The sequence below is a fragment of the Rana temporaria genome, chromosome 2 (assembly GCF_905171775.1).
Source record: "Rana temporaria chromosome 2, aRanTem1.1, whole genome shotgun sequence".
Classification (NCBI taxonomy): Eukaryota; Metazoa; Chordata; class Amphibia; order Anura; family Ranidae; genus Rana; species Rana temporaria.
In genome coordinates, this window is record NC_053490.1 from 35,346,608 (window position 1) to 35,360,494 (window position 13,887).

At 44.5% G+C, this 13,887-nt stretch overlaps 1 protein-coding gene across 2 annotated transcripts in view; it reads right to left on the minus strand.

Annotated features, from left to right (window-relative positions):
• The window catches only part of RELT (RELT TNF receptor), a 108,603-nt gene that overhangs the window by 24,346 nt on the left and 70,370 nt on the right, over nt 1-13,887 (minus strand). For both annotated transcript variants that reach the window (XM_040340053.1, XM_040340052.1), the window contains exons 5-6: nt 7,608-7,687; nt 5,401-5,649 (exon numbers count right to left, since the gene is read on the minus strand). In XM_040340053.1, coding sequence (XP_040195987.1) covers nt 5,401-5,649; nt 7,608-7,687 — 329 coding nt within the window. The remainder of the gene's footprint in view (nt 1-5,400; nt 5,650-7,607; nt 7,688-13,887) is intronic.

Consider the following 13,887-nt stretch of genomic DNA (forward strand, 5'->3'; position numbering starts at 1 on the left):
GTACTGCAAGTGAAGTAGCACGATTTCAAAGTAGCATCAATGTGAACCAGGGAAGATGCATTTGACACATCAAAAGGGAACAAATAAGAGAAGGACATGGTTGGGGTTTACACGCACTTATGCCGGGTACACATGCTGAAAAAATAAATAAAAAATGGCCGATTAAGCAAGAACTAGGTGACTGTGCACAGCTCCCTGCCCATCAAGCAGTCTCAGGCCCGCCTTCTTAAACAGGCATGCTGGAAAACCAGCATCCGATCAGTCCTGGCAGCCAATGGCTGCGAGCGCTGACTGGCGTTTTCTGGCCCCCTGTCAAAACACAATAATAGCACAGCAGGGGAGATCAATGTACTGATGGGTTGGAAAATAAAAAAAAAGTGTGTACCAGGCTTTATCATTTAAAGCATATATCATCACCCCAGAAACACTACAAGCATTCTATCATAATAGATCAATAAGCACAAAGCTGCAGCCCCTCCTGCTATTGGCAAAACTATAGACAAGTCATCCACAACCCTTACAAATGGATGGAAAAAAAAAAAAAAAAAAAAAACTCAAGACACCAACGCTGAGGGTTTTAAATAGGAAGTCAGCTGTGCTGGGACCATCTCCCTCCCCGGGGGGAGGGGAAGGCGCCTGTGTGATGACAATTTATGATCTGTCACATATGTCTGGAGCTCCAACATAAAGTGTCTACGGGGACTTGTTCATCCAAATGGGTATAGTCTGTTAGACAGAAACCACTCAATTCCTATAGCGACAATAGATTTGCTAACCTGGTGACATACAGTAGTCATATTAATGGAGAGTTATAGTCACAACTGAACACTGCTCACTGCAATGTTTCATGTATGGCTACAAAAAGGTCAAGTAGCTGTAACCCCCAACTAGATGCCACTTAGCTTGCTAAAGCACAATGTATCAAACCACTCTGCTTTTTTCCATAATAAAATGCAATTTTTCATGTTAGTGCTGTTGATATTCCTCAGCCAGTTACAGTGCAAACATTACAGTGTTGGCTAAACATCACTGCTCTGGACTGGTTTACCGATGCCGACACGTCAACCACTTGTGACATGCATTGTGACTGGGTACATGACTTGCGTCAAGGGTGGACCATGTCCAAGTCACTGATCTAGATCAGGGTGGACCATGTCTGCAATTAACTGATCATAACCAGGATGGGCCAGGTCTGTGCAATACGTGTCAGCATGGCTGCTTGTAGTGTCTACCAAGGGTGCATGCGACTGATGAGGCTCGATCTCAGCTGCGACATTAAAGCGGAGGATCACCCTAAAAAACTACTTTCTACCATGCCATGCAGCATACTAGCGTCAGCTACAGTATGCCTTTATTTTATTTTTTTGCGCTGTACTCACAGTGTAATCCAATAGTTTCGTTTCAGACTCCCGCGGGGAATAGGCGTTCCTATCAAGAGGGGAACATTATTGATGGCCGGCTATGGTGCGTCACGCTTCCCGAAAATAGCCGGAGTAGGTCTCGGCTCTTCATGGCGCTATACGGCGCCTGCGCACAGACTAGGAGCTGACTGCGCAGGCCCCGTGAAGAGCCAAGTCTTATTTCGGCTGTTTTCGGGAAGCGCGACGCGCCATAGCTGGCCGTCAATCATGTTCCCCTCTTGATAGGAACGCCTACTCCCCGAGGGAGTCTGAAATGGATTAAACTGCGAGTACAGCGGAAAAAAATAAAATAAATGCATACTGTAGCCGACGCTAGTATGCTGCATGGCATGATAGACAAAAAAAAAAAATTTTTTTTTAGTGTGAACCCCCACTTTGAGGGTTGGGTCAGAATTTGGTGTAAACATGAAAGCATGGATACATCCTGCCTTGTATCAACGGTTCCGGCTGGTGGTGGTGGTGTAATGGTGTGGGGGCAATTTTTCTTGGCACACTTTGGGGTCCCTTAGTACCAATTGAGCATCGTTTAAAACCCATGGGTGCTCAACCTGTGGCCCTCCAGCTGTTGCGGAACTACAACTCCCATCGTGCCTCTGCATTTTGGGAGACATGCTTGTAACCATCAGCCTTGTAATGCGCCATGAGACTTGTAGTTCCGCAACAGCTGGAGGGCCACAGGTTGAGCACCCCTGGTTAAAATGCCATGGCCTACACGACTATTGTTTCTGACCATGTCCATCCCTTTAGGGTTAGAGTGTACCCATCGTCTGATGGCGCCTTACAGCAGGATAATGTCACCATGTCACAAAGCTCCAATCATCTCACCACTGGTTTCTTGAAGATGACAATGAGGTCACTGCACTCCTATGGCCTCCACAGTCACCAGATCTCATCCAATAGTTACATAGTTAGTCAGGTTGAAAAAAGACACAAGTCCATCCAGTTCAACCACAAAAAACAAAATAAAAAAACACAGTAAAATCCTATACACCCAACTCCATACCCACAGTTGATCCAGAGGAAGGCAAAAAACCCCAATAGCGCACCTTTGGGATGTGGTGAAACTCGAGAGTCGATTCATGGATGTGCAACAAATCTGCAGCATCTGGGTGATGATATCATGGAAATATGGACCAAAATCTGAGGAATGTTTCCAACACCTTGTTGAATCTATGCCACAAAGAATTAAGGCAGTTCTGAAGGGAAAGGGGGCCCAACCCGCTACTAGCAAGGTGTACCCAATAAAAGTGGCTGCCGATGAGTGTGTATTTTATTATATTATATTTTTTTTAGATATAGATAGACAGAGATTATATATATATATAAAAAAATATAATATAACACACACACACACACACACACACCTGGAACACAGAACAGGGGCACCACAGCTTCCAGTTTTGTAGGCCCTCCTCCTCCTCAGCTTTTATATAATAACATTGTTGACCTTCCCTCTGCGCTTCCTATACACTGCCTAATCTCTTCCCATCTCCCAGCATCTGAAACGCATCACACTGGCATTATTGTGCAATTCAGTAGAGCCTTATGGTCTTGCAGTGTAAAGACTACCCACGCAGTTTTATAATTGCCATGCAAAAAAAAAAAAATTAAAACCATATGGCCATTTATAATATTTTATATTAAAAGTAATCTACTTCACAATTTTAATACATAATTGGACCATGGGGTGATTTCTGTTTTATATCTGCCTATCATTCTTCTTTCAAACAGATCCATTTTGTATTTTTTTCTCATCTAAAAAACCATTGCTGCCCAATACGAATTCTTTGGCAGTCAGTGATGGCAAACTAATTTTATTCGCTCAGTTGTCCAAATTAAACATGAGCAGATAAGAAGTCTTGTCCTGAAGGCTGTACAGTGGGTTCCTTTTAATGACACAATTTATTCCTTTTAGCAATATGTTTAACAAGGTGGCAACCCTGAACAGACCCGGGAAGCATGCAATTTATTAGCACACAAAGATTCATTCGTTCTCGTAGCGCTCTGCTCCTCTGAGGTCTGCAGACCCTCCGAGGAATTCGTCATTTGCGTCTGGTTTCATACTGCGTTCCCAGTCTGACGTCAGTCATGTACCCAAACACAGTGCATGAAACTAAAGTGATCCTGTCACAAATGGGTGCAGTACAAAGTATCGGAGGATCACCAAGTACCTGTAAACACCAGTACTGTCTACATAGGACCTGGGAGAAACTGAACCCTATGCATATAGCATGGAGAGCTCAACTTTTATCCTCCATGAATGGGGAAGGGAAACTGGAGGGGGTGGAGGCTAGGTGTCACCGGATCTCAAGTTCAAAACATTTCAAATTATACAAGCCATCAACCACCTTGAATTGATTATAAAAACGTCTAATTTGGCACCATCCCCAACTGCCACCAGGTTCCCCATTAGTCAAGAACTGAACCATCATTTTAAAAAGAATGGGTGGGGGGTTTGGCAAGAGGGAAGGAGATCAGTAGTCAGCGGATCTCATCACCTGCTGCGCCTACTATGCAGACTCACCCCCTTTATCCCTAAAGAGGACATAGCAGTTGTGGTGGGAACAATCATCAATTCCATACTTGACTACGCAAATGCCCTCTATTTAGGTCTCCCCAAATACCAAATCACTCGTCTGCAAGTGGAAGCTGTGGAATGCGCTACCAACTACCATCCGACTGGAGTCGGACCACTTGGCCTTCAGGAGAAAGATTAAAACCCATCTCTTCTGAGGTCAAGGGGTTTTCCTTACCCATGAAATGACTACAGCGCCCAGAGGCGATTCAGTTCGCATGTGTTGCGCTTTACAAGTTTCTCACTCATCAAAAACAGCTTTTATAGGCCAAGTCCAGATTTGCGCATAACATAAGCTGCGTTCATCTCTGGATTTTCGGATCGTATAAACCAGAGGTCTCTCAACTTTATAAACAAAAAGGGCCAGTTTACTGTGCTTCAAACTTTAGGGGTGGGGGGCTGTGGTTAGCAGGGGAAGAAAATTTCCTGGTGTCAGTGGAAGTAAACAATACCTTATGATTGGTATTATTAGGAGGAGGAAGAGTACCCCCATCATTGGTGTCAGTGGGAGGAAGAGTAACCCCATCAATGGTGTCAGTGGGAGGAAGAGTAACCCCATCATTGGTGTCAGTGGGAGGAAGAGTAACCCCATCATTGGTGTCAGTGGGAGGAAGAGTAACCCCATCATTGGTGTCAGTGGGAGGAAGAGTAACCCCATCATTGGTGTCAGTGGGAGGAAGAGTAACCCCATCATTGGTGTCAGTGGGAGGAAGAGTAACCCCATCATTGGTGTCAGTGGGAGGAAGAGTAACCCCATCATTGGTGTCAGTGGGAGGAAGAGTAACCCCCATCATTGGTGTCAGTGGGAGGAAGAGTAACCCCCATCATTGGTGTCAGTGGGAGGAAGAGTAACCCCCATCATTGGTGTCAGTGGGAGGAAGAGTAACCCCCATCATTGGTGTCAGTGGGAGGAAGAGTACCCCCATCATTGTGTCAGATATAGTGTCCCATCGATGGTGTCAGTAGGAAAAAGGACAAGAACGATGCCCCACTGTTGCTCATGGTAGAAAAAATAATGCCCCAAGGGCCAGATAAAAGCAAGTGGCCGCAGTTTGGAGACCGCTGGTATAAACATGCGTTCAACAAGAATAGCCCGGGTTAGTAACAAGTCTTTATTTGGTTATGGCAGCCTAAAGGAGGGAACAAGACAACTAATGACATTTTTCTCTATGGTTTCACTGGATGGAACCTCCCTATGGTCTCCTAAAATTGTACCTACCTTCTTTTCCCATATTCTGCCTAAAATTTCTGAATTATCCAATGAAGATAATGAAACCTGTTCATTACATCATTTTCATAAACTGATTTTAGCAGGTCTGCTAGATCAAGACATGCCAAAGTCACATGAACTGGTGGCCAGGAAGGTCTGTTGGCCAGTGAATGATGTCTACATGTCAAACTCACCTTCTTTCTCAGGAACAGCCTCCTCGTCTGGCTTATGGGAAGTGCAGCGATAACCTTTTTTCTTCAGCAGGTTACAAAGGAAAATGCCCGTCAGGCCCATCATACAGAAGACTGGCACGATTGCCAACACGGCATACTGAGTCCGAGAGTCATCCGGCATACCTTTATGCGTACCGTTTTGAGAGGCCTTATCTGCGTTACTGGCAGCCTCTAATGTCCTAGGAGCTCGAGGCCGCAAAGTTCTCTCACCTGCAACAAGCAAAAGAAACAAGAGGAAAATTAACTACCGTAACTTTGTCACCCTGGATCGAAGGCATACTAAGTGGGTGCATAACTTTAGAATAAACAATTTGGGTCTTAATAGTCAGCATACAAAACAGTAACAGGAAGCTCTGCTAAACATTCCTCAGTTTCTGGACTCTGAAGAGCTGTGAAGCCCTGTACACACGGCCCGGATTCTCGTCAGGAAAAACAACTTTATTTTTTTTATTTTTTTTCCTAACAAGGTTCCTGGCAAGATTCTCTTGCTGGCCGAGTGTACACACGTACGAATAAAACGAACCGATGTTCTTTTGAATGGCACGAACGTGGTGACGTCATCAACTATGTAGAGCATGCGTCATCACATTCGATGCCGCCGCCGCCATCTTGCATCACCCTACCTATGCCTTGAAAGCTACCGCGCATGCATCGAAGTCATTTCAAGCATGCGCGGGTTTCATGGAGACAGGCAAGTATACACACGCTCGAGTTTCTCAAAACACTGCCGAGAATCACAATGAGAAAATAGAGAGCAGGTTCTCCATTTCTCTAGTCTAGATTCTGGGCAGTTTTCTTGAAGAAAAACCTCAAAGCCTCGTACACACGCACGGTATACTCGGCAAGAGATCTCTGCCAGCAGTTTTCTTGCCGAGAAAACCGTGCATGTGTACGAGTCTTGAGAAGCAGCTTCTGTCCCGACACTGGTAGATAATAGGTAAAATGTATCTAAACCCAAGGCAGCTTCATTAGTTATATTTTAACCCGCTTTTTCCTTTATTTTTATCCGGCAATCCTGCCTGCAAGGCCCCTTTCACAGCGATCAGCTTCGCCTGTCTTTTTCAGGCGGACCCGATCGGACCATCCGTCTCCTCTATGGAGCAGCAGGGGTAAGTTGATGTGTCTGTGTACACCCGCCTACATCCGATCCCATCTGGAAAAAAACAGACAGATGGAGATCCATTCCCATCCATCTGGCGGATTGGATCAGATGGCAGTCAGGTGTAAATGGACAGGCGGTCAATTAACATCCGACCACCCATATAGGAGAATGAGCTGTGTCCGCTATACATAAGGAGAGCACACATACAGACCAGCCACCCGCCTGCGGGAAACATCAGACAGATTCACCACTGAGCAAGCCAAAGCTCACTTACAGTATCTATGAAACATTGTCACCCTAGCATTGTGTGTGCGCACTAAAAAACACCTCCCTTTCTAATCTCTAACACAGAGAGGTGTTCTGTAGTTCCAACATGCTTCCTGATAACATTGCTAGAGTAAGACTGAAGAACGGCTATTTGGCATGATCAACAGGTATTATTTCATACTTCTTAAGCCAAACTGAAGGGATATTAGCCAATAAAACTAAAATTGTTCTAAAGCATCAGTACGCAACAGGAATATTTTAGTTAAAGGTGGAGCGTAGTAGATGGAGTCAGCTCTTTGATATAGGCCTATACTCCAAGGAGTGAAATTTCCCCCCTAAAATCTCAGGCTCCATTCCTGTTCCCCTGGCAATTTCGGTTGTTCTCTTGTGTGCCCAACTCCTCCCCATTACCGGATTCATACCATAAAATAAATACATCTAGCAGGGATGGTGGTAGCCCCTCATAATGTGCACAGCAGAGATCTCACCAACAGAGCCCCCGAAAGATTAAATGGTCCATGGTTTTTGAATGGTTTAACTCCACCAGCATCTACCATGAAGTAAAATGTCTAGTTTGGGTGGACTGACCCTTTAAATTACCATAGTGTTCTGTTTGATGCCATTCTGGGAGAAATGCTAGTTTCAGGGCAGCCTGCACCAGTGCAAAAAAAAATAAAAAAATCGCAGTGCCCCAACACTAGAACCACCTCGAGGAATTGACCAATAGCAGGACAGATTGAAGCCTCCACTGACAGATATCCATGCTGACACGAACACTAAAAGGTACAGAACTGCTCACCTTCACATCCCACAGTTTCTGGAGGAGCCAGCCAACAAGCGACACAGACGTTGGGACTTTTGGGTACTAGAGGGAAATGCCTAAAAGGAGACCGACAAAAAGGACAAGATTTAATGTGCATTCCCACATTTCAGCAAAATACACAACACCTGAGTGCCACACCTGATGGGAAGTTCTAGGTGTCGAGATCAGACCAGGAAAAAGGCACAGCATGAAGCACACTTAACACATCTACATTTTTATATTAACATGCCTGAAGTCAGGGCAACTTAAAAGTCCAGCTTCAATAATCCCCCCTTCATACATATTGTGTTAGAGGTCTTCAGGCTGGTAACATAACACATGGGATGATTTACTAAAACTGGAGAGTGCAAAAATCTGGTGAAGCTGTGCATAGAAACCAATCAGCTTCCAGGTTTTATTGTCAAAAAATAACTGAATAAGCTGAAGTTAGAAGCAGATGGTCTTCCATGTATAGCTGCACCAGATTTTGAACTCCCCAGATTTAGTAACTCAACCCCGCAGTGTCCTTTTGGCCTCATCTCCAGTGCTCAATGATGCAGAGTTCTCTGCGCCACTGTATTATGAGTGCAGAGTGTTGCGATGACCACTCCTCGGCAGCTGCGGTGCATCCATAGAGGGCGCAGGAGCGCCGCCCTCTCTCTCCTGCACCGCCACTGAATACAATACATAGATTCATGCATTGCATGAATCTATGTTTTGTTGCTGCCGCCCATGATTCTGATGGTCGGCCCCCTGGCGAGTGCCAGCCATCTGAATAACGGCAGCTGGTTGGCTTTGGAAGTGCCTATCAGAGCCAGCGGCCTGAGGGCTGTAATCGGCTTCCAAATAGTTAACCAGGGGACGCACGGGGGGTGCATTCCCTGGCTAACACTGACAGGCGTCTCAGCCAATCAGGTTCACCATTTCTGGTTACCGGTAACCTGATTGGCTGAAGCGTCATCGAGGGTGGGAGAAGACAGACATCGAGGGACGGTGGAAGCAGGATGGCTGACCCCAGAAAGGCAAGTGCCGGGGGGGGGGGGGGGGGGGGGCGACAATCTGGCAGCATTTTACAGGGCACAGTGGCAACAATTAATGGGCACAGTGGCTGTGTTTGATGGCATGGCACAGTGGCGACATTTGATGGGCACAGTGAGGCTGCAATTGATGGGCACAGTGAGGCTGCAATTGTTTTGTTTTTTGTTTGTTTGCACCCCCCTAAAAATTTTGAGCACCAGCCTCCACTGCTTCTCGGGATGCAGACTCGTGACGCGCTGCACTCATAGAAGTAGGTTGAATGACAGCGTCAGTCAACATGGTAAGGACCAGCACTAGATCGCAGAGTGGTGAGTCTGCAAGGATAGCACTGGAGAGGAAGAGAGTATTGTAGCAAAGGCTGGAATTTGTTTAATTGATGGGCATCTATTAAAAATAAAACTAATTGGGCTTTAAACCGATGACATATGGGGGGGGGGGGGGTTATTTACTTAAGGCAAATCCACTTTGCACTATAAAGTGTAAACTACAAGTGTAAAGTGCACTTGGAAGTGCAGTCGCTGTAGATCTGAGGGGGACATGCAAGGGAAATAAAAAAAAAACAAAAAAAAAATAAAACAGCATTTTAGCTTGCACATGATTGAATAAAATCAGCAGAGCTTCCCCTCAGATTTACAGCGACTGCACTTCCAAGTGCCCTTTCAGGGCAATTTAAAGTTCACTTTGCACTTGTAGTGCAAAGTGGATTTGCCTTTCGTAAATAACCTCCTATGGTCTTTACTGATCACCAGATCCAGAGACATATATCGCTCAAGTCTTTGGCAGATTGTGACTTGTTAAAGTCAAGCTTAGGCCCACCCATTACTACCTTTGGATACTAAAGCAACCCATCATACTCAAGGATGTTCTAAGGTCATCAGTGGTGTACACCAAGGTTCAGTGTTGGGACCCTTACATTTTAACATATGTATAAATGATATAGGTTCTGGGATTAAAAGTACCATTTCAGTCTTTGCAGATGACAGAGATATGCAGTGGAATAACGTCCTTACAGGACATCTCCAGCTTGTAAGCCAACCTCAGTTCAGGATTTAATTGGCCAATTATGTGGCAAATAAGGTTTGATGTTGATAAAGTTAAGCACTTGATGGCTACAAACATGGGTACATCATGTATACTAGAAGAACAGCAGTGGGAGTCAATGGTAGCGAAGGATCTGGGTGTTCTGGTAGATCATAAGCTAAAAAGCATGAAAGCTGCAGCTTCTAAAAGGGGAGCAATAGCCCTTCTTGTATTAAAGATGCAGAGACTTCATGAAGACACATAATTTTGTCCCTGTACAAATTACACTGGTCTACAAGTGTTGGGAAATTATCGTATAATATGTATAGATCGATGGCGCAAAAACCAGGAGAGCACAGTCAATAATAATAATAATAAGTACATATATCATATGGTCCATGTCAATAACAAAAATAGGAACATAATAAATGAATAAAATAAGTCAATGGATCAATAATCCAATATAAGTCCGATAGCACAATAGTGGCAGCAAAATCCGGAGGTAGAAGCAGACTCTGAAAGATATGTTTAAAAAGAGAAAATGCGCCAACCTAAGTGCAGTAAGTAGGTATTTAATTCAAGCAGTTTGCACAGTAAAAGTGGCTACTCACAAAACCAGTATAAATACAGGCATGTAATGGAGGAGACGGCTGGTCCGATGTCACAACTTGTAGTCAGCAATGCAACAGGCTGGTCTCTTATCCTGGTCCCCCGGGTGATGGAAATAAAGGTCCAAGATGTTCGGGAGCCTTTGGGGAACCCCACAGAGAACAGGAGCCGTGGATGCTGTACCAGAAACGGCGTGCGTTCCAGCGTGGAACGCAACGTATCGCCGTATAACCGGAAGTGACGTAGGGGCTTCGGACAGCCAATGGGATGACGCGTTTCTCAGCCTCCGCTGGTTCATCAGATCTGATGAACCAGCGGAGGCTGAGAAACGCGTCATCCCATTGGCTGTCCGAAGCCCCTACGTCACTTCCGGTTATACGGCGATACGTTGCGTTCCACGCTGGAACGCACGCCGTTTCTGGTACAGCATCCACGGCTCCTGTTCTCTGTGGGGTTCCCCAAAGGCTCCCGAACATCTTGGACCTTTATTTCCATCACCCGGGGGACCAGGATAAGAGACCAGCCTGTTGCATTGCTGACTACAAGTTGTGACATCGGACCAGCCGTCTCCTCCATTACATGCCTGTATTTATACTGGTTTTGTGAGTAGCCACTTTTACTGCGCAAACTGCTTGAATTAAATACCTACTTACTGCACTTAGCTTGGGAAATTATCGCCCTTTAGAGATAAAAATGTGCAAATTCTTACATATTTTAAATTGGACGAATTAGAAAAAATACATGATAAAGGGTGCTGGTTGACTAATGTTTTCAATATATATTTTACGAAAAAAATAATACAAAAATGTATACACAGGAGAGTACATTTGCCTACAAGGGAGGAGGGTGTCCGATGATCACGATGCCTTGCAACTTCGACAAAGTACGGTAGAACAAAAAAAAACGGTACCACATTGAAGTGTATAAATTATTTTCACTTTGAGACTAAAGATTATTACCCAGCTGTAATTTATTAAAAAAATATGGGCTAACCTTACTGGCTAGTTTTTTTTTAATTCATTAAAGTAATTTTGTCCCCAAAAAATTGCATTTAAAAAGACTGCTGCGCAAATACAGTGCAACATAAAATATTGCAACAACCGCCATTTTATTCTCTAGGGCAGTGGTCTCCAAACTGCAGCCCGGGGGCCAGATGTGGCCCTTTGCTTGATTTTATCTGGCCCTTGGGGTGCTTTTTTATTCATTGGCACCAATGAAGGGCAGAATTCCTTCCAATATCACTAATGATGGGGCAGAATTTCTCCCAATGATACGGCAGAATTCCTCCCAGTTATTGGGCAGACTTACTCCCAATGACACCAATAATGGGGTCCAATGACACCAATGATAGGGGATTTTGTACTCTTGATGGCCACAGTCCGGCCCCCTTAAAGTCTGGAGAACAGTAGTCCGGCCCTTTGTTTAGAAAGTTTGGAGACCCCTGCTCTAGGGTCTCTACTAAAAAAAAATATATAGTGTTTGGGGATTCTAAGTAATTTTCTAGCAAAAAAAAAAAAAATGATTTTAACTTGATTTTAACCTGTCAGAAAAAGGTTTGGTGTTTAAGTGGTTAAACGTTCCCTAATTTACATACAGAAATGTATTCCTTTGAAGTGATACAGGGCTGGATTCAGATAGGAGATACGCCGTTGTATCTCTGAGTGCGGGCCGTCGTATCTATGAGCCTGATTCAGAGAATCAGTTACGCATAGATTTCCCTAAGATCCGACGGGCGTAAGTGTCTTACACTGTCGTATCTTAGGCTGCATATTTACGATGGCCGCTAGGTGGCGCTTCCGTATAGTTACGCAAGGAATATGCCAATTAGGTATTTACGCCGATTCAGAAACGTATGTCCCGCGGGCGCATTTGTTTACGTCGTTTACGTTAGGCTTTTTCCGGCGTAAAGTTACCCCTGCTATATGAGGCGTAGCTAATGTTAAGTATGGACGTCGTTCCCGCGCCGAGTTTTGAAAATGTTACGTCGTTTGCGTACGTCGTTTGCGAATAGGGCTTTGCGTAAGTTACGTTCACGTCGAAACCAATGCGGCTTTGCGGCGTAATTTCAAACATGCGCACTGGGATTCTTTCACGAACGACGCCGTTCACAAAAAACGTCAAATACGCGGGGTCAAGTGAAATTTAAATAAAACACGCCCCCAACATCCCCATTTGAATTAGGCGGGCTTACGCCGCCACACATACGTTACGCCGCCGTAACTAAGGGAGCAAGTTCTTTCTGCATACGGAACTACAAGGAAGGAAGGTGTCTGATGATCACGATGCGGCGGCGTAACGCATCTGAGATATGTTACGCCAGCAGAAAGATCCGCTGATCTTTCTGAATCCAGCCCACAATGTTTAGACTGAACGTTCCACTGATAAAGAATGTATTTAAAACTTGGCAGGCTGCCCAGACTGACTTTTGGCTGAGAGTAGACAGGAAATTCTTTGCATACCAAAGTGCAGAGAGAACATTATTTTCATGTTAAAGATCGCAAAACCCTGTGTCAATAATTGCAACAGGAAAAAGATTGCGATAACGATTCTTGACGATTAATTGTGCAGCTCTAATACAGATACATCTGGTGGCTTGTGAAAGTGTCATTACCAAGGAACAGTTGTGTGATATTTTTCCTCAGAAGACAAGATGCCTCGAAACTGTGTAAACCACGCAGGTAACTTCTGTTACATTTGTGGCGAGGTTACATTTCCATTTTAAAAGTGCAGAATGAAGGCCGTGGTAAAGGCATACCGCTTATATTGTGGATGAAAAATAGGGGGATCAGCACAAGAGTTGGGCCCCTCATTGTTGTTGAATTACATGTGCAACTTATCCGCGTCATTGGCTAAACAAAAAGTCCATGCCTTCTGCAGTCCCAATAGTGTGGAGCGAGCATGAAAAGGTTACATGAAAAAACAATAACTGAATGGCAAGTTATGTTCTTGGTATCAATCAAAAAAATAAATAAAAAGGTTTTATAATGATTGGTGTGGCACCATTCTCATTGTCCCCTCATAATTTTGAATTATTTTGATGCAATTTTGACCTGAAGCTGTAACTTGAAAAACTGGAGTCAATTAATACTCCGGGACTTAACATTTTCCTTTATTAGTGACTCAATTCTGGTAATATTTTGATACTTTCATTTCCAAGGTTTTCTCCTTGTAGACCAGTGTTAAGACCTCATCTGGAATATACAGTTCAGTTTTGGGTACCTGTTCACAACAAGAATATTGAGGAGCTGGAGAAAGGGCAGAGAAGGACAACCAAACTAAGAGGCATGGAGGAGCTTAGCTATGAGGACAGATCAGGGGAACTGAATTTGTTTTCTATTAGGAGGCACATATGATCACCATATATAAATACTTAAAGAGGAGTTCCACCCAAATTTGGAACTTCCTCTTAACCCACTCCTCTCCCCCTTACATGCCACATTTGGCATGTAATTTTTTTTGGGGGGGGGGGGGGGGTAGGGGCTTCAGGAGGAGTGGGACTTCCTGTCCCACTTTCTCCTTCCGGGTAGACGATTAAGCCTAATCGCCTAGGTGATTAAGCTTAATCACCTACAGGAAGGGGCTGCTATAGGCGATCGCCCAGGACACGTCA